Raw genomic sequence first — 23143 nt, 5'->3', positions numbered from 1 at the left:
TCTGCAACGGTGTTTTCCTGAAATAATTCTAACTAGTAATTTCAAACGAAGGCTCTGTTTGCTTCCAAAATATTTTGTCTTGGGAGATGCTATAATTTCAGCACAGACAGGTTGCCTAAAAGAATATTGGAAAGGGACCCGGCGGGAAGAAAACGGAGTGGAAGACCTGCTACAAGACGGAAAACCTACATAGAAAATGCTATGATAGATTGAGACCCTAGTGAAAATAGAGTGCTGTGGAAGACGAAAACGGGGAACTCAGAATGGGATAAAGCCGAAGAAGAAAAAGATAAAAAATAAAGTTTTTTAAACTTATCACTTCTAATAATTAACCACATCATACTATTTATAAACACACTGTTTAGGGCTGTTCCAGTTTTGTGATTATATATTACGTATGTCATATAAGATTCGAAAGTATTTTTGCTTTTCCATTTCAAAAAATGGAAATCAATAGTGAAAGTAACGCCGAATTGATTCCACATGAGATTAGTGAAGCTGCTAAAACGGCTACTTATGAATTATTGCCGCTTAAGTCAAGAGAGAGGTATGAATTTATTTAATTAGTTAAATTAATATTTCGTAAACTAGTACAAATACTGATACGTCTAATTATACTAATTTCAATACTGCAACTTCTGTTAATATCCCTAATATTATTAATATAAGTTATTGTTATAATTGTGTAATTAATATTCATAAGTAATGTATTCATGAGAAAAGCAATATTGTTATGTTACATGTAATTTATAATAAAAAGATCATGAGTAATGTATCCATTTGGATTCCTTTTAACATAATAAACACCTGCAGAAAATATATTGTACGTAACACAATTCAAAAGTGATTTTACGAGATTTGCAGGATTTCCTAGAAAACTTCCTACTCATCCCGTGAAATATTACTTAGGGACTTCTTACGTAAATTACTATTTCATTGAAATTTGATTATTCTATTGAATATTGATTATTTTATTACATACAAACAATAATAATCATTATGCTATTTTTAAAACTGAAACTTAGCTACTCTTCGTATTCGATTATTTTTGCCTTTTGGAAACATAGTGTCTTGCTATTTTTACCTTTTTTTCTGATTTCCGCATTAATAAGGATCCATGCTGGAACGTTTCTGGTATAATTATTCGTGTTTTAAATCGTCATTTTCTTGGCATTTATTTTTAACTCTCAATAATACTCAGTATTCGGTATCATGATTATTCCTATAACGGTGTTGTAGAACCTACCATTAAATTTAATTGATCTTTTTGGATCACACAATACCAACTCATTAACATACAATACACAACAGTTATATTGTTGTATTTAGTTTAATTCTACATGCACTTTTACCATTATTCCAAATTTACGTAGTCTTTCATGAATATTCAAAATATCCTCTATCAACAACCAGCACCACAGCTCCCTAAAAAAGTAAGTTTGTATAAGTAATAATAAGTAAAAATAACCAAATATAAGTCGGTTCGCTATTCCCAGTCCGAACTGTCTAGTGAATTTAGTAATTATTTTTTTGCGAAGTTAGTTACTTTTTGACAGACTAGAAGTGGCTGGAAATTACTATACATCCAAGCACACATACTTATAGCCAATATTAATAGTAAACAAACTAAATAGTATAAAACTAAAATATATCTTTTAAATATATACTACCCAAAATTTTATGGGTTTAGTATACACTTCCACTATTTTTAATAATTCTTCTTTTTCAATAAAAGAAGTCTGTAATAAAAGTTTATATAAGCTGTTAATACTGTGAGCTAGGAACTTTTGTGTTGTAGGTTTGCAGCTATGAATCTGTCAAAATATGCCCGAGTTGAGCGAATGGACCTTAGCATTGCTCAAACTATCGTCCAAAATCGGATGAAGTTTTTATGGATGTTTGTCGTAAAGGAGATCTAATATGATTATAATTATAGATATGTAGGTATTATATGTCATACCTTCGATAATTTTAACTTAAAAACAAGTTTAAAATATCATCGGAGAAGGAAATATTACAATTAATTAATTATTTTGTGTACCATTATTCACGTTTCATTAGAATTAATTAAACTATTAGTATTATCTATTTTATCGAAAATGTGTACTGAAAATTTTCGTTTCTATCTATCACTCCGTCTACATATATTTTTAAGTGTTTAATGCTATTAAAAAATTGATCTATCCAATATCCAGTCTAAACAAAAAATAAATATTTAATAGCATGCAAAGCAAAAATAATAAGGTAACACTTTATCGGTGTAGATTGTATAATCCCGCTTCCGGGAAATAAATTGTGCTTGAAAAACAATGGAAAAGTTGCTATAACACTACGTATTGGCACGATAGATACATCTGTTTAAACTGTTTAATACTATTAGACTATTAAATTTCTTTTTATAATTGGAAAGTCCACTAACTCTCGTGCTATTATTATGGAGTAAGTTCACAAATGCGAGTACGTAATTATGTACGTCTATGATGTTCCTTCCGTTTTGCATGCTTCAAAGATGGCATTATTATTTTATGTTTTTGTTAATCAAAGATATTTAGGAAGTCATTATTATTAATAACAAATTAAAAGGGAAAATCTCAGTGATTGGCTGTATACCATAGTTTTAAAAAACTTACAATTGAGTTGGTGGAAGATGATCAAGAAATTAAGATTGCGGTCTTACTGTTCCTTTCTGAACATACGATGACCTTTATAAGGTCCATTCGCTTAGTTCGGGCATATTTTGACAGATTCATAGCTGGAGGCCTACAACACAACATCTCACAGTTTTAACAGCTTAAATAAACTTTTATTATAGACTCTTTCATTGAAAAAAGAACAATTATTACAAATAGTGGAAGTGTATACTAAACCCATAAAATTTTGGGTAGTATATATTTAAAAAATATATATCAGTTATAATTTAACATTTTCTAGTAAATATTTGTATTAATGTTTATTTTATTCAATATAGTTCTATTGTTGGTCTGCAGGACATGAATACCTAACATAACTGAATAAATTTTTAGAAATTACTAATATTTGCTTTGTTTGTTATAGTATCAATTATTTGGTTTACTAAATTCTCTTTGCATAGGGAAGTATACTTATTTTCTTAGATAATAAAACCAAAGTTTATGTTGATTTCATCCTAGCAAAACGTAAACAACAATTAAGTATGCCGCAAGTCCTTTTCTAATTGACTGGTGACTGCTTAATTTTGTGGAATATATTTTCCCAAAATATTTTTATTTTGCGCACTAAATAAGTTTATTATTTGTTATCAATACATTTTAGTGCAAATAAATAAATAATGATTGTCGATAATTCGTAAAGTTCTATTTTATTTACGTTTGTTTACTATAAATATTGGCTATGAGTACGTATGCTTGGTTATATAGTAATTTCCAGCCACTTCTAGTCTGTCAAAAAATAACAAAATTCCCAAAAAAATAATTACTAAATTCACTAGACAGTTCGGACTGGGAATAGCGAACCGACTATATCACATATAAAGCCATCAAAAAGGAAGAATAATGTCTATGTTTAATCTAGAGCTCGCTGGTTTTTCTCCCTTTTCCCATTGGGTATATATATTACCATAGAAAATAAAAGCAAGAGGACTATAATTATAAGACTTTATTTTTTAAAAAGTAAAATCAATACAAAAATTATATATACATAAAGATTATACAAATCAATAATATTTACAAATTAAAATATGCTGGTAAAAATACAAAAAATAGTTATTCATAACACAAATTTCTTTACAAAATGAGAATGAATTAGAGTAAAAACACAGCTGCTTTGAAAACTAAATATTATGACACGAATTGTGGATATCTATACTATACAAACTAAACCGCGTGTTTACAAAAAAAATCAGGAGTATGCTAAAATATGATACGGCAGGAAAGACCAATAACTTTCCCAACTGATTACCACATAAATATCAATGTAACGCAAAGGATGATTTTGTATACAAGACAAATAATATTATATTATAAAATATATAGATACAAATAGTACAGCAAAAGTACAACTATTATACAATATAGTAAATACGTGTTTAAATATGCGTAAAATGTTCTTATAAAGTTAAATTTAATTGTTCCAAATAAACGTATTTAAATATAACAACAATAATGCATATACCAGTAAACGGTACTGGATATAGCAGCAAATAGTTTTGATTTCAAATCCCCATCTATCGAAAACGACGTCTTCTACGACATACAGGAACCACAAAAGTATATGTCGGAGAAGTCTACACACCTACTGAATAGAATGACTCTCCCTGTAGACTGGCAGTTGTTTTTGAGCGGACCTTCACCCTTTACTAAGACACGACTGTCTTGCTTGGCCGATGTATCTCATCTCTCTGATGACTGATCAACCTCCACCCCTACTGGATGAAACGACTGTCTGTTACAGACTTAAAGACTGCTGTTAGTTCTAGAGTTATCTTTTTTCAAGTTCACGCTACGTGTGGGCGATAATTACCAAAGCGATCGGCAACTTTAACAAAAGACACTCATTTCTCATGGTTTCATTGTTAAGATACAATGTACGAATGAACAATCCAATTAATTGCAACATTGTATAGCAACCGTTTATTGTTTAATAGCGTCCGTATTTTTTTACGCGAAATATTGGATAAATATACAAGGAGAATCAAAACTAACAAAAAGTCTGTTAATATTTCAGCAATGGATATCTAACGTTGCGAAACTGCAACACTTATTACCAGTTAGAGCGGAATTAACAATTTAATACAATAAACTTCGAAGGACCATCCACTGATGTGAGAATAAAAGGAAAAAGAAATTATTCGAAGATGGCCAACAAAAATCCATCCCAATGAGGTGAAAATAAAAGATTCGAGAAATTAACTAATATTTAATTTAATGGCTAACTTTGTTAATATTGCTTGAATAAGATCCTCTTAAACTCTTTATGGAAAATTCTTATCTCACCTACTTGAAACCGCAGATTTAACTGTCTATTCACTCTAGTCCGCCAAGCACAAACACAATAGTACTCTTAAAGTTAAAGGTAACTAAATAGGGTATGAACCAAGGCCGTTGTCTTAAATAATAATCACTATGTAATACTAAGCGACATTTGCTAACGTGTAACGTTTAAACTAAATTTTATAAGCCGTCACATGAGGTATCAGGTAAGGGGTCCTGATTTTATTGGGTTCTCTAAGCATCGAATCCCGCCCACTGTGCAGATGTGTCAAAAGCGCGTAGTTTTTAAGATCATAGCGCTCCGGGAAATGCAATCCAAGTAGTGATGCCGCCTTCCCATGCCCACCAACCAGCGATTCCGTCAAGGATGGGTCTGGGCAGTGGTGTAACCGGTAAATGGGCCAATTTGCCGGTAACAAACGAAAAGCGGTTTTGCTAGCAAGCTAAAAGTACTGGAATTGACCGCTCCGCCTCGTAAAATAGGAGATTTGAACTTTTGTGGATTGAAAAGGGGGACACTTCAGACCCCCTGGTGCGGTTGTAACTATAATACTCTGACTTAGTTAGCCAAATATCCAAAAGATCAGGAGATTAAATTTTATAGGATAAGAGGTAATTATGAGTACATCATACACATGAACTTATATCATTTTGTTGGTCTGATCTGTGTAGCCAGAAGATAAACTCCCAATAAGAAATCTGATGACTTTTATTTAGAAAATTTAACTGCTTGGTGGAGTTTATTGAAATGGTATGGTTAAATACAGAGGTCTCACGATAAAATACCAAACATAAATCATATATCGATTTGGGCAAGACAAACAAGAATTTACTCTATTATTTTCTATATAAAACAAATATTTTACTTTCTGATTTTGGAAGCATGTAAGTTTCTAAAATCAAATTGAGGTACAGGCGTTTTTATGTTTAATATTTCCTAAGATCTTTATTACATCTAAGCTGTCTTTACCACCAGCCATACTCTAGTAGATATTTATTAGTTTTACAAATATTATGTCCTAGTTTATATCTTTCGCCTATTTTATAACTCACGTTCGAAGCATTTATTTTAAAATTAAAGAATTTAGAATTAATTCTTTGATCCAACAAATATAAGAGTAATTTTTATAATTTACCTACATACCTACATGATTCTTAGCCTTTCGTGACATTATAAATATATAAATTAGTGAAAAAATACCACGTATATTTAGGCTTCATAGTTTATGAACAAATACCATAATTAACGTACCAACAGAATCACTTTTCTTTTCTTCTCTTTTCTTTTTTTTTTCTTTTTTTCTTAGAAGAAATCTTAGAAGAGAAGAAAAGATAATGTTTAGAAGAAAAAAGAAAGAACAATACGAACACGCTCTAAACGAAATTGTTAACCACCATAATGGAAAAGACTCACGAAAATTCTACCAACAGATAAACAGCTGCAGAAAAGGATTCAAACCCAGAATAATAGCCTGTAAAGATAGGGACGGTTCTATTATTAGTAGCAAAGAACAGATACTAAACAGATGGGCGGACCATTTTGAAGAACTGCTTAGCGGCAACCACGAAGATGGCGAGATTGAGGGTCCCATGTTTCAAATGAATGAAGATGATCGGCAACCACCCCCCACCGAAGAAGAAATTAGAGAAGCCATCGCAACACTGAAAAATAATAAAGCTCCCGGTTCGGATAATCTCCCTGCCGAACTTTTCAAAAATGGCGGCGACCCCCTCATGAAACACATGCATAAACTGATAACTGCAATCTGGCAACAGAAAGAAACACCCACAGACTGGAAGTTAGGTGTACTGTGTCCTATACACAAAAAGAGAGACATGATGGTGTGTGATAATTATAGAGGCATCACTCTACTCAATATGGCATATAAAGTGTTGTCCAACGTATTGTACAAAAGACTCCTCCCCTACGCCGAACAAATAGTGGGAGGATATCAGTGCGGTTTCCGTCCTAATAAATCAACAACGGACCAGATATTTACAGTGAGACAGATCCTTGAAAAAACCCTAGAGTTCAGCGTCGACACCCACCACATATTTGTTGACTTCAAAGCCGCATACGACTCCGTTAATAGAAATAAACTTCTACTTGCTATGGTAGAATTTCGCATTCCATTTGATCTTGTCCGGTTAACTGAACTTACACTCACAGGTGCAGAGAGCATGGTAAAAATCCAAAACGATCTCTCAAGACCCTTCCATTGCAAAAATGGACTAGGACAGGGTGATGGACTATCGTGTCTCTTATTTAACCTGGCATTAGAAAAAATAATTCGAGAGTCGCAGATTACTACGAATGGTACTATCTTTAACAAATCAGTACAAATTGTCGGATACGCAGATGACATAGACATCATAGGTAGGTCCACAGAATCTCTGACTGAAGCATTTCGGTCGTTAAGAGCATCTGCACACAGAATGGAGCATCTGCACACAGAATGGGACTAAATATAAATGTTAAAGACCAAATATATGTGTTGCACTAGGTCAAGCAACCCGTCACCTACACGAATAATAATTGATGACCTAGAACTGGAAGGTGTTGACACCTTCATATACTTAGGGTCGCTGCTAACCAAAGATAACAACGTCAGTGAAGAAATAAAAAGAAGAATAGTGCTCGCCAATAAGTGTTAGTATGGCTTAAGAAGACGGATGGCCTCAAAAATGCCTAGAAAAATTAAACTGACTCTATACAAAACACTAATAAGACCAGTGCTAACATATGGTTCAGAAACTTGGACACTAACACAGAATGACCAAGAATTGCTCAAACGTTTTGAGCGAAAAATACTAAGACGAATATATGGAGGCATAAAAGAACAAGGTTTGTGGCGCAGGTGTTACAATTTTGAGTTGTGTAGAAGATTTGGAGAACCTGACGTTGTAAAATTCATTAAGGTAGCACGCCTCAGATGGATAGGTCATGTAATCAGACGAGAGGAAGATGCCATAGTCAGAAAAGTTTTTGACCGAAGAGGGCCGATCGGACAACGATGAAGAGGAAGACCAAGACTTAGGTACCAAGACAACCTAGAAAATGATTTGAAGTCTATCGGAATTAGAGCATGGAAAAGAGTTGCCAGAGACAGGGGCGAATGGAATATTGTTCTGAAGAAGGCTTTGGTTCATAAAGAGCTGTAACGCCACTGATGATGATGACAGAATCACTTAAAGAGAGAAAAGTAACGAACACTACGATATTAAAAAAGAAAACCCAATGGTTTTGAGAGGCAGTGAAGACAAAATTTGAAGAAAAGAAGAAAGTCTTTTTACAATACAAAACACAACAAATACAACAGGCATACAACCACTATAAACGAGTTACAAATGAAACGAATACTTTAGTTAGACAAATAAAAAGGGAACACTGGCAGATCTTCTCAAAACAGCTGAAACACGACTTCTGCGGAACACAGAAAGAAATATGGAAAATGATATGAGGACAAAGAAAAGAGATGAATAAACTAATAAAAAGGAAACACATTCAGAAAGAAACAAATTAAATAACAGAAAATCAACAGAAGAGGACAGAATACCGAACGAATTCCTAAAGTAAGCAGGGCCAGATCTGGCGTAACAACTACTGAAAATATTTCAAAAAATAATACAACAAACAGAATTCCACAAGAATTCTAATAACTCTCTTTAAAAAGGAAAACAAATCGGATCAGGAGAATTTATAAAACACTAAAATTAACAGCCAAAATGATAGCAAATAAACTGAATGAAATTATAATACTGGCAGAAAAAGTACAAAAGAAATAATTGGAATACAACAAACCGGCAGATTCATGTTTCGTGAGCCTTAAGAAGGGATTTGACCGGGCTAAAATTAAAGGACGTTATCTACTTATTGTACGCAAGAGAAATATTTTTAGGAATAATAAAAACGATCGAAAATATTTACCAAAACAACACAACAAATGTAAAAGTATAAGAATAACTAACTGGCCCTATTGAAGCTGGCAATAGGATAAGACAAGGAGATTCCTGAGTCCTTTATTGTTTACTCTGATTATGGATTTAAAAAAAAAAGTAGGAGCTAAAAAAGAATACCAAATGGAAGAAAAACAACTTAAGATAATCTGCTATGCAGACGACGCAATACTACTTTCCCAATTTAATACAACCGTCAGAAAATTGAACATGTTAATTTCCCCAAAAAAGAGAAAGTGCATGGTTATGACAGTAAATTTACTAAGATGTAAATCGGAGCGAAAAAGTCAGATAATAGAACAAGTAATGGAGTTTAAATATCTAGGCATCGCATTATCTAGCTACGGAAGGCTTGAAACAAAAGTGAAAGATCAAGTGAATAGAGCAAACAGAGCCGCATATTACCTGAATGAAACAATATAAAGAAATAAAAATATCGGGGAAGGAATATAAGGAAAAATTTAAAAAAACAGTCATCAGAACAATAATGACATACGTGGCAAAAACACGACCTGACACAGAGAGGATAAAAAGAATGTCAGAAACAGCAGAGATGAAAACACTTATTGACATTAAAAAAACAGAATAATTAATAATAAAATACTGTCGGACATAGTTAGTAGTATAGATACACAGCATAGATGCAACGTAGAGAACATCAAGGACTGGGTAAGAAATAAAAGAGTAGAATGGAATTTATCAGTGATCATATAAGCCAAATGACAACAAATAGAATAGTAAAGACGGTAAGAGACGGTTCCCCAACCAAGACGATCAGTAAGAAGACCACGAAAACGATGTAACGACAACTTACTGGAGGCACATTGAAAAACAGACAGAGCCATGTCTACATAAGAAGAAGAAGAATGTTATAAATATAACGGATATTATAATCTCTAAACAGATGTAGCTGCAAAATGAAAACATTTCCACTTATGAGAGCCCCCAAAAATATGCACATTGCAGGTTTTTCATTCAAACGATACACTGAATTTAAATAATCATTTATAACTAGAGTATATTTAGCAATAATCATCATCATTATCATTTGTGATTTTATTCATTTTATTTTTGTTTCAGATTCACAAACAGATGAGTTTGGAAGAAATTAAACATACCTTTCACGTCGACCATCATGACCTTGGTAAGTAATGCACGAATCGTTACTCAATTTGCCATTTTTAGAGAGTAACATGAAAATTTGGTAATACATTAGGGTGTATCGCATCAAACTTATATAAGGCGGTCTTCACCGATCTGGTTTAAACAAAGTTAAACGAAATGAGGTGATGGCCAAGGTTTGAACCTTGCAATTTTAGTGAAATTAGACGAAAGTGATTCATTTACCTTGACTATGCGATTTATTTAAACTTGGTGTCGTTATATTAATAGTTTCTTTTATTTTAGTTTATTAAGTTGTATGTCAATTTTGAAATATGATTTATTATATATTTTATGGTATTAATTTGATATAAAAAATATAAATATTTGTTATTTGACTCAGTTTGATTAAAATATTTTATTCCAGTATATGACCGGTTTGGAGTGTAATTTTCCTCGTCACGACGGATATGCTTAAAATTAGGATTTAGGTACCTCTTACTCTTTACTTCACTTTTAAACTCAAGCCCAGGGTTGCTTTTCCTTGGGGGGTGAAAGCCACTCCTCGTCAGGGGTGAAAAAACATACGTTCAAAATAAGTCCGGAAATAGATAAATGGACTAATTTCACGCAACTTTAATTCTATAGAGTTTTTTCACGTGAATACTTTTTGAGTTTATTCCTTGTGAAAATGTTCATTTTTTCAAATAAAGGTAACGTTTTCCGAAGATTTTTCAAAAATAGCTCAAAAAGTAAGTATTTATCAAAAAAATATTTCTGGAAAAAATGTAGATTATAAAGAAATGGTGTAGGTACTTATGAAGTTTGTAGACCCAGTAGAAGCAGAGTTGTAGCTCATGAAAAGTAGGTTCTTATTTGTCTAATTTCAAATCGAATTTCAAGATGAAATAACCAAAACATAAAGCACTTTTCAGGAAAAACTCATTAAAACTATTTTAAAGTGTTTAAAAAAAAGCTTTATTTTTTAAGTTTCTAGAATCAAAATTAAGCGAGTTTCGCTTAAAATAAAGTTGGTCTTTTTTTGGTAAAAACATCGTGAAAATCACCACCTAATTAGCACGCTCAATAAAATTAATCATTACCGCTTTACAATTTACTTTATTTATGTATTATTTATATGATCTGTAAGTTTAAGCGGTTTATTATGCTTATTTAAAAAAATATATGGTTTAAAGTAAAAGACAAATTTTTGAAATTAAAAAAAACTTTTTTTTCGAAATAACTTAAAAAGTATTATTCATACGAAAAATCTTAAAGAGTAAAAAAAATATATATTTTACTTTTCTAAACTTTTCCGTATTTTTGTTTTTCTATACGATAAAAGTTAGTTAAGATATGGCTCTACAAAGTTCGCAAACACTCGTCATTAATGACTCGTTCAAGCCCTTTCAACTACAACCCTTTTAAAAATATGGGTTTAAACAAAAATTAATTTAAATAATCTTATTTCCCTTTAAAAAGCTACAAAATGGTTTTCTAAGTACTTTATAGCTTAAAAGCTAACCGAGTTATGCGATACACATAATGTGATCTTAAGGCATAGACATACTTTTACCTGTCCCTATAAACTAATAAGGATTGTTTTTTAAGTTGAAATAAAATAAATTCATAAAATTTTGATTAAAAAAATTATTGTATTTATAGTTTCAATAAAAAAAAATACTACAACTATTCAAATTTCTTTGCAAGAGGTGATTTTTATAAGGGTATAAATTATGTGGTTAAAAATTTCTTCTTCTTTTTGTATATACATGACTCTGTCTATTTTTCAATGTGCCTCCAGTAAGTTGTCGTTCCATCGTTTTCATGGTCTTCCTATTGGGGAACCTTCTTTTGTCGTCTTTACTACTCTATTTGTTGTCATTCTGCTTATAGGATCGTTCCATTCTACTCTTCTAATTTATACCCAGTTCTTGATATTCTCCACCATGCATCTACGTCGTATAGTGTCTTACCACAAAAGTGTTTTCATCTCTCCTATTTCTAACATCCTTTTTGTCCTCTCTGTGTCAGGTTTTGTTTCTGCCGCATATGTCATTATTGGTCTGATGACTGTTTTGTAAATTCTGCCTTTCATTCCTTTCCCAAAATTTTTATTTCTCCAAATTGTTTTATACAGGCATCCTGCGGCTCTGTGTGCTCTATTCACTTGATCTTTTACTTCAGTTTAGAGCTTTCCGTAGCTAGAAAATGTGATGCCTATATATTTAAACTTCATCACTTGTTCTATTATCTGACCTTCCAACTCCAATTTACATCTTAGTAAATTTGCTGTTGTAACCATGCATTTTGACTTTTTTGGGGAAATTAGCATGTTAAATTTTTTGACGGTTATATTAAACTGGTGCAACATACGTTGTAAATCATCTTCACTTTGAGAGAGTAGTTGCTGCATAGCAGATTATTTTAAATTGTTTTTCTCCCATTTGGTATCCTTTTTTGGTTCTTACTTTTTTTATTATTTTATCCATAATCAGGTTAAACCCTAGAGTACTCGGGAAATCTCACTGTGTTATCCCATTGCCAGCTTTAATAGGGTCGGTTAGTTATTATTTTACTTTTACGTTTATTGTGTTGTTTTGGTAGATATTTTCGATCGTTTTGATTAATCCTAGAGGTATCTCTCTTGCGTACAGTAAGTGGATAACGTCTTTTAATTTGACTCAGTCAAATGCCTTCTTAAGGTCCACGGAACTTAGATATGCTGGTTTGTTGTATTCTAATGATTTCTCTTGCACTTGCCTTATTATAAATATAGCGTCAGTGCATGACATTCCCGACCTAAAACCTTGTTGTTCTTCTGCTAGCGTTATAATTTTATTCATTTTATTTGTTATCACTTTAGTTGTTAATTTTAGTGTTGTGTTTAATAAATTAATTCCTCTGTAATTTTCCGGGTCCGATTTGTCTCCTCTTTTGAAGAGACGTATTAGGATGCTTGATCTCCATTCTTGGGGAATTCCAAGTGGATATTCTTTGCATTAAAGTCGCCACCGATAATGTATCTTTTTCCTAAAGCGCTCATAAACTCTTTATACTTTTTCTTTTAATGGCGCGTCTAGGAGGACAATATGTTGAACTTATATTTACGGTATGTGTATCTTCACACATACTGTTGTAGCCTATATGTGCTCAGTTGCAAATTTTACTTCCTCATGATGCGATGTTATCTTTAATTATGATAGCGTTTCCTCCTTTAGCTGCATTATCTGGATGTACAGTAGAATAACTGTATAACTTTTGTATATATCTGGGTGTATAACTTTTACATATGGCTGTTTAGTGAAGTGTGTTTCAGAAATGAGACAGATCAATTTTCTCAATGTGTACTGCTTGCAAGTCGATCTGATATTGTGTTCCCCGCCAATATTGGTGAGCTTTTCCAATATCATTTTTAATGTTTCAGTTTCTTTTTCTTGTTGCGATGGTGCATGTCTCCTTGCATTCTTTGTTACATCGCTGTAACTTCTATTTTCACTGACTTCTACCATTTTTAGTTTTTTGCTTTCAATAACTCTATGAGGCGCTTTAATAACATTGTCTTTGTTTATTCCCCCGTTTATCATTGTTTGTAATTTTTTGGCTACATAACATCCGCAGTAGTTTGTATTATGGTTTACTCCACAATGAACACTTCATTTTAGTTTATCTTCCGGTAGTTTTTGGCAATCTTTAGTAAAGTGTTTACCAATAAATTTTACATATCTTGGCTCCTTTTTACAGTATTTCCACCTGTGTCCGTAATCCTGCCATCTTTTACATTGCGGGACTTTATCTGGAACTACTTACTAAGAATATCTGTTATGCCGTAAATTTTATTTTTATCTTCATCCTGTCTAAATGTTAGGATGAACATATCTAGTTGTTTTTTAGTTTTTCATTTGAATTTCTTGTCAGCTTTAATGGCTTTATATTTTGGTTTTTGTAGGTCTTTTACTATTTCCTCTGGTGCCCATGTGTGATGTAATTTCTTAACAACTCTAATTATTGGCCTCTCTTGCTTATTTTCATAAGTGTGGTACGAAAGGTTACTCGTATTTAATTTCTCTATTAAAGCCCTGTAATGATCGCTATTGGCTGAATTAATTTTTACAACTTCACTGTTTATGATTTTCATAGTGAAGGTAATACCAGCCTCAGTCAGGAGCTTGCTCAGGTCAACAGCACATTGAAAACCTTCTACTACAACCGGAGGTAGTGGTTTTGGTTTTTTGATTGGATTTTCAATTTGTGTTTTTGCACTTGATTTTTGTGTAGAGGGAGGAGATAATGAGGTATCCATTTTACGTTTCTTGTTAGTTTTCCTGTTTTCGTTTCTTATCCAGCCCGTATGTTGTTCGGCTTTTTCCAGCTGTGCTAATCCCAACTGTTGATTATCCATAGGAAGTCTCTTGGAATTTTCTTCTGACTGACATGATGTATTATAAAGCGACTGCTCATTTTGTGAACGTTGTGTATTCTCTGCGAACATCGCATTATTTTGTTGGACTAGTAGTGTGTCCGTTTCGGTATGAATAGGAAACATTATAAATATTTCTCTTAACTAAGTCTACTTGAATTTATCGTGATATCTTATAGCCATGGCCATTCATATCACTCAAGACTAATGATATCTTATTACTACTTAATTACCACTTATTAGATAGCAGAGCTCTGAATACGTCTATACACTTGAACAGTCAAATGAAAAAAATTTGAAAAAAATATATGCACTTAGATTCATTTGGATATTTTAGGCATAATATGAGTCATATTGACACTGAGATAAAATGTTTGGCTTTTTATCAATTGGTTTTTTAAATGTTAACATAATCCCATTTTTAATCATTCATATTTTTTTTCCGATTATTGGTTAAGACCTTACCTTATTTTCGAATCAATCGTAGTTAAATCATAATTAATTTTTCTCAAAATTCACTTATTGTACTATGAGTACATCTTCAATAACTTTTATAAGTTACTAATAATTACTATTAATTCAATTATTCATAATTTCGGCATTAAAGTGCTTTTTTATCTCACAACTCATAATTAAAAAATTTAAATCAACAACTCATTTTTACAGTAATGCGATCATATAAACTATCTTTTTGCGTTGAAAAAAAAACATTACTTCTCATCATTTAATCTCGTCAGCTTCATGTTTATTAACAATTGAGACTACTTAATGTTAAATTTAAATATCTCATTATTTTTGGAGTGCCTTCCTGGGACAACTTTATTTAAAGATAATTCGTTTGATTATATGATAATAACTTCCCAATATTTTATATAGGAAAATAGTGGTAGCATGTGGTTGCCACTTTTTAATATCACACTTTCCATCACATTGAATCAATACAATAATGCTGTCTTATTAATAATTCCATTGAAAATCATAATGTAATCACAGATGGTAAATATTTGTTCTAACATATGTTCTGCTATACATCGATCAGCTTTTAAATATCAGCCCAAGTATCCCTAGATAAATTCCATAGGAAGATTTCGGGAAAGTATCAGGAGTTTTTTCTGGTTTTTCTCATGATTTACTATGGAGTTACTACCTAGTAGACGTTCTTCATTTTCAACGTTGGTGCAACATCGCCGCCTCAAAAAAGGAATGAATGTTTTCTTTCATATACAGTACTGTATTAGTTTTTAGTCACCAAAATAATCTTTGAGTTAACCGAGTTTTTTCCGTATTCAAGGTAGTCACGGTCCCAATTACCTCGGATAATCGCAAGTCTACTATATTAATTAGTAGTTTTCTTGTATTCGATGGTTTTATTATATTGTTGTTTGTTTCTTTTTCTGCTTAGGGTAGAGGAAGTAGAGATGGACCAGATTTTAAAAGACTGAAGTCTGTTTCTTTATTAAATAAATATTAGATTTCAAAAAAATTGTATAACATAACTTAACATTGGTATTTGTTTTGGTATAAATAAAAACTAAAAATAATAATTTTTAAACCTAAAAAAATATAATGCACTGACAAGTTTCATGTAACCACCGCTTAGAAAAAATACATTGTAACCAGTCATCTTTGGTAAACGTTTGACGATAGTCCTACTTACACCCAACATTTTCATTTTCAATATCACTTATGTTTCATCACCACTATCTTTTTCAGATAGTGACGATCCGTTTGGCTTTCTTTTACTTTTTTGTTTATTTATAGTTTTTAACCTTTTTTTAAGCAGTGCATCTTTCTTCATTTTAATAAAGTAGCATTAAGCTCTTCAGTTATTTTTTTACGAACTCTCTTTACTGCTGCTGACAATATAGGTAAAGGTGTTACCTAACTCATCAAGAGCCTTTCTGGGAGTTATATTTTCGTCAGTAATTGATAATTTCTTAAAGCTACCGTGCCAGGTTATTTTACCGTTAATTCCAGAGAGATCTGGTTGAGGAGATTCTGATCTAACTGGAAAATTTATTGTTTCTGTTTCTGATGGAGTGTGTGTCCACTCCACCAGAAATGCATATTTCGGGATTATTAATGGATTAAACGGATAAATTATCGTGGATTTAAAGCAGAAGCCGCATTTTGCACATTGGCTGAGTTTCCCATGCTCGACCTGAGCTTACCACAACTGACTCTACAAGAGTTTACCAAACTTGAGGCGTCTTAGAACCTTGTTTGTGTTGCTATGTACCATAAACGGCATTCAATATAAAAGTTGCTTTTAAATGACTTAAAAAATGCACGATCTAGAAGCTAAAGGTAATGTGTTGTATGAGATGGTAATCAAAATAATTATTTCGTTTTGATTTGCACATTCTAGTATATACACATTAGTCTTATAGGATATGTTGCCATCTAATATTAATAAATTTTTTCCTGGAGGTTTTCTCGGCAAAAAGTGTGTTTATTACCATTCCCCAAAAATTTTACTGTTAACGTATGCTGATTTTTCCGACATCCTAATTTTGTAACGCGGTGGCAAACCGCCAATGCAATATGGGTGCAAGAAAATCCCTTCTGCACTACAGCAAGCTATTACACTGATCTTTTAAACTTTTTTCCAGGGCTTGAAACTTGACCAAGCTCGTAAAATTGAGGTGTTCTTAGCTTTTCTAATTAAAATTTCAGCTTTACCTAAAAGTAGACAATAAGAAACTTTTAGGATCAGGTTAATTAATTTAAAAATGTACCTTTTTCTACATTAAGTTTATTTAGAATCCCCAATCGCTGAGCTAAATTAAAGGCCTAGATTCTTACTTTAGTTCTAGTTGGGCAAAGCCAACTTTTGAAGTTTTTGTATATGGCTAATGATTATAGGTTTAACCGTACTTCCTAAAGAACAATCTGGATCCAATCGATTCATCTTATCCATATTGTTTGTTTTTAGTCAACGTTTGAAAGTTATTTTGGGTATTTCAAATGCTTTCGCGGCTTTATTATTACCCATACCATAATTTTCTTTACACCATCTACTGCATCACTTAACTACTTAGAGGTCCAGTTGCCTCTCTTAGGTGTATTTTGTTGGCGAATATATTTATTGGGCATAGTCCTAAAACAAAAACATACTGGTCCAAATCTCCACCTTATAAGTGGTTTATATATCCTAAAATAGGCGGACAGATGGACCAGCCCGTATTGTCTAAAGTAAGCAGACTGCAGCAGTAGTTGTTACTGTATAACACATTTTAAATAGAGTTGAATGATAAACCAACAAATAATCGGTCAAACTCAATGTGGTGGCAGTTTCAATTATCGTAAATGACACTCCTACAAGTACGCAACGATGCGTTACAATAGAAATCTCTTAATCAACTAACATTAAAAGATACAAACAACAGCGTAGGGTAGACTTGCCCCGTTACCAAGCCTGGCCAGGTTTACCTAGCGGACCAACCATCCTTCTGGTCCTCCTGGATCCTCCTGGTCAATCTCTCCTCTCTTTACCCTATGTATTCATTAACACGATCATCCTTACTTATCTCCAATTTATACTGTTTTCCAATGTTTATATTTTATTTTATCTGAATTTTCTATCCTATATTTCTATTCAATAACTCTTTTTTTGGCATAATAGGTATTTATAAATTTACTTGTAAATACCATCTTATGCTAACCAATTACGCAATATCTAACTACCACATTTGCATGAAACGTGCAAAATACAGTAATTTCTAGTTCACCTTCTCTGACTCCCAGCTTGTAAAACAATAGTTATAACGTTTATATAAATAAATGAACAGTTAAGAAAGATTAGCCATTGCCTGTTGCTGTATTATGCAATTGTATACCATATAGTGAATGTATAATTGATAATTATGTAGAACAACAATTAAAATTATTGTACCAACACTTGTTGTATTACATTCGTCAGTTGTGCATAATTAAGTGACTTTACACTAGGTTGATAATGCTTTTCCTTATAATAAAACTATATTATATTAATGTTATGAATTACTCACAATAACATTGTTGATAATGCAAAAGTTTCCGCAATAGTGTATCAAAATAAAGTTGGCAAAAGTGTTGTTACAATAGAGTTACAAGTTTGTGCGTGTTAATAAAATTTTAATGAAAAGATTTTATTGCAAAAATGCTGAACTGAAAATACCAGTCGACGTGTCCATGTGTTTTTGGAACACGCGGCTATTTCTTTACAATTCCCGTTGTACAATTTTCAGCGAGTAGGTTAAAATAAACAATTATTACTATGACAATTCACTCTATAACATATTGCGGTTACCATAACTCCTTAATAAAATCAAACAAATATGTCATTTATTTAGATATGTCAAAAAAATTTAAATTTTCATTCTTATAGTTGTAAGTATTAAAATATTCATTTTGTTTACATATAATCATTAATTATTCTAATAAATTTACAGTTTTCTCCTGAAGAAGTCACAAAATCGTGACGAAATATTGAGACTGAACAAATAGAGTTTTATTTCCTGACCGATTGCTGATACTATAAATCAATATTTAAAACAGTACGGTCGAAAAAATAATTTGAAAAATATATATATATATATATATATATATATATATATATATATATTATATATATATATGTATATATATATATATATATATATATATATATGTATATATATATATATAATATTTTTCAAATTATTTTCGACCGTACTGTGTTAAATATTGATTTATAGTATCAGCAATCGGTCAGTAGGAAATAAAACTCTATTTGTTTTTTAATATATATATATTGTAAAGACTACGACCGTCAATTCACTAGTTGAATACTTTAGAATATATATATATATATATATATATATATATATATATATATATATATATATATATATATATGTGTGTGTGTGTGTGTATGTTTGTGTATGTGTGTGTGTCCAATTAAGTCGGCATCATATGGGAAACTTGTTTATTAATAATTTTTCGAAATCCTTTATAAAAAGTTGTGCATGGTCTAAAACCTAAGATGCAAATAAACCTTTGTCCAACAGTGAAAATACCAAAGAAAATGAATAACATATTAAAAATAAAATTAGCGAAATTTGTTAATCCGTTCACGAGAAAAGCAAGTATCAAAATGAGCATAATTTTTGGTGGTGCAAACTTTTGCGTTTAAGTTTATTACATATTACAAATATCAATGCAGTTAATATGAGTTTATAATAAGTACTTATGAATATTAAAAAAGTGCAGGAGAAAATTTGAAAGAAGATTCCCCGGATTTTAACTTAAAACTTATGTTGTTTTTTTTTTCATAAAGAGCATAAGCCCGGCAGATAAATCTGCTTCTGTTCTTTATATTTTCTTTAATAATTTTAATATTTTTTATGGTTAATCATGTGGTACTTTTTGTTTATTTTATTAAGGTCTATATAATACTAATAAATAATTTTGTTTTGCATACAAATCCGTGTTTTACTCCAGTCGTTAAAGGCGAAAATACCAGTGAATTTCTAAAAATTATACGAACAGGCTGAATTTTGCCGAGAATATTAATTTTGGGATCAGAAGAAAAAATGCAAAAAAAATTTACCACTTTTACCCCCGGGCTTTCCCCTAAAATACCTCTCGCAGTGGGGTGAAAACACAAAAAAATCGATTTACCAAGAATCTATACACCGTAGAAAAAAATATTTCAAATAAAAAATGTAGCTTAGACCATTTTAAACAAAAATATTTATAAGCATTTTTTATATAGCATGAACCGTTCTCTTAGAAACGACGCTTGAAGCGACCGTCGATTTTCCATATCAGTTACCTGTGCGAAATCAATGTTCAATAAAATTTGCATCAGCGGGACGGTAAAAATTCGATATCTTTTAATTCAAGAAACCAATTGACAAAAATCAAGATCCGTTTTAAAGGTAAAGAGTTCAGTTTTCGTGTGCAGTTTTTGTTTTTTGCCGCAAATAGACTCAAATTTTATACAGATGTTAAATAAATAAATGTGGCGCGATTTTTGCCATTTTTCATGATTCTCACGAGATCAATATAATCTATCCCTTTCATTGACTAACCACTATAAAGTTTCGATTACTAGAGCCTATCCTTTAAAACCTATGGCATGAAATTTCAGTTTTGAGTTTTGGCAATAAATGTGAGGCATTTGAAATATATTTAAAAAACGCTAGATTTAAACTTTTACACAACAAATGATCTAAAATATTTAACACTTTTTTTTTCATTTACACTAGTACGTTTTTTAAAAGTACAAAACTTTTGCAATAAACTATACCCAAAACAGTCTTCATTTCCCCTGACGCATGACGTATGATCGTTTGTAATATAAAACATTAAATTCTGAGTTTTTTATTCATATTTCAAATGCTTCATATTTGTTACCACAACTCAAAATTAAAATGTCATGACATAGGTTTTAACTGATCTCTAAAAAGGAAAATTTTACTACAAATGGTCAATGGAAGTGATCAATTTTATCGATCTCACGAGAATCGTAAAAAATGTCAAAAATCACGCGATGTTAATTCTGAGTGCTGAGTTTATTCTCAGCAAAATACAAAAACTGCGTACGAAAGCTGCACTCTTTGCCTTTAAAACTAATCTTAATTTTTGTCGATAGGACATTTGTATCAAAAGATATCGAATTGTTTCCGTCCCGCTGATACAAATTTTATTGAAGATTGATTTCGCGCAGGTAACTGACATGGAAAATCGACGGTCGCTTCAAGCATTGTTTCTAAGAGAATGGTTCATGTTACAAAAAAAATGCTTATAAATATTTTTGTTTAAAATGATCTTAGCTACATTTTTTATTTAAAACATTTTTTTCTACAGTGTAAGATTTTTGGTAAATCGATTTTTTTGCGTTTTTACCCCCCTGCGAAGGGGGTTTTAGGTGGAAGCCCGAAGGTAAAACTGGTAAACATTTTTGCATTTTTTTTGTGATCCCAAAATTAATATTCTTTGCAAAATTTAGCTTGTTTCCTAGGATTTTTAGGGGTCAACTCTCTGACGAATGGACTATTTTCTCTACAATGAATTCGTTTTAGAAACGCCTTTCAAGAATATTCAGAATTCGTTTTAAACGTCTTATAATTAAAAATAATTATTTAATAATACAACAAATATAAACTTTTATATTCAGGACATATTTTCTTCTTATTGCCATTTATTCCATTTTAATAATGAATAAGAAGTGAGTAATAGGATGTTGACCAATCAAGTGTTAATAACAGCGTAACATTCTATAATAATAATAATAATGTAATTAAAATCAATTTCTAATTGCTGTAAGTAATTACAAATGTTTAAGCAATACCAATTATCTTTGCCAGCAAAGTTATTTGACAGTGCAATAACATATGTTCTGATTAAGAACAATTTAAAAATGTAGCCATTATTCTAATGTAGACTTTTATTTTAATGTATTGTTCTTTTTGTAAATCAATTTAATCAACATAGATTAAACTTTTGTCGTAAACTGTATTTAGACATGATAAGCGTCACAAAAACAATTTAATTAAATACAGTTTAAATAACCAAATAAACTTTAAAACTAAACTAAAAACCCTGTCAACGATAACAAAATCGTCTCAAAATTTGCACCAAACCTATTGTCTTACAAAGTTCAGTGTATTGTATTCTCTGTATGTTGCTTCTTAATTTTATTTTCCTTCTTTGTTTTAGCATTATTTTCGTTTTATCTGACAGTTTACTATGTTCATTTTGTTGTTGCAGGCCTCCGATTTCTTTGGCACTATCAAGGATGATTTGCATTAATTGAAAGCTGTCGATTTGTTCATGTTATCTTTCATCAATTGCCCTTTAGTAGTGATCTGAGTTTTCTTTTAGATTGTTAAAATTTACATCGGTTACTCTTTGAAATTTATTTATTACACTGACATCCTTTACTGTAGCAATCTTGTTGGTTAGAATGAAGAAAATTTCGTTCTTTGTGATTCCATTTGGTGCTACCGAAGTCCACTTTCTGTTTGATTTTTTCTTAAAGAATGTATTTGCAATTGGCATGTTTTGATAATGTGCAAACCGAACCAGTCTTTCTCCCCTCATATTTCTATCACCGACTCCATACTTTTTCACGACTTGTTCTTTGTCGTTTCTCTTTCACATTTTCGCATTAAAGTCACCAATTAAATACCTAAAATGACTTTTATTGTTATTTAATGCTTCATTTATATTACTGTAGAGTTCCTCTATTTCTTCGTCAGTGTAAGTAATCGTTGGGGCGTATATTTGTATAATTAATTTGTATATTGTATCTCTTTGATAGTTGTAAGATTAAGCTAGCTATTCAATCTGAGATACTAGTTATTTCTACTATTCTTTGATTATATTTCTTGTTGATCTAGAAATCTAATACCGCAGTATTACAATATATATATATATATATATATATATATATATATATATATATATATATATATATTTATATATATATATATATATATATATATATATAATGAACCAAAAGTATTTGCTGACAACGTAAGGAAGTAAACGTTAAATAGTGGGTTTGCAGCAATAAAAAATGAAACGTGTACTCTTTTAAATTTTTATTCCAAGCTTTCGGACATTGGTTATGTCCTTCATCAGGGAGCTACAAATGTGATTAATAAATTGTTGGTGTTGGTATAATTAATTAAAAATTGTTTCTACTTACAAACTTAACGAGGTTGTA

At 31.2% G+C, this 23143-nt stretch overlaps 1 protein-coding gene across 5 annotated transcripts in view; it reads left to right on the top strand.

Moving 5' to 3' along the window:
* Positions 1-23143, top strand: part of sona (sol narae metalloprotease) — a 382088-nt gene that overhangs the window by 166224 nt on the left and 192721 nt on the right. For all 5 annotated transcript variants that reach the window (XM_072529755.1, XM_072529750.1, XM_072529754.1 and 2 more), the window contains one exon: positions 10005-10068. In XM_072529755.1, the coding sequence (XP_072385856.1) occupies positions 10005-10068 (64 nt within the window). The remainder of the gene's footprint in view (positions 1-10004; positions 10069-23143) is intronic.

Source organism: Diabrotica undecimpunctata, chromosome 4 (assembly GCF_040954645.1).
Source record: "Diabrotica undecimpunctata isolate CICGRU chromosome 4, icDiaUnde3, whole genome shotgun sequence".
Classification (NCBI taxonomy): domain Eukaryota; kingdom Metazoa; phylum Arthropoda; class Insecta; order Coleoptera; family Chrysomelidae; genus Diabrotica; species Diabrotica undecimpunctata.
Note: the sequence above shows the minus strand (reverse complement) of the source record. Positions and strands in the feature narration are given on the sequence as shown.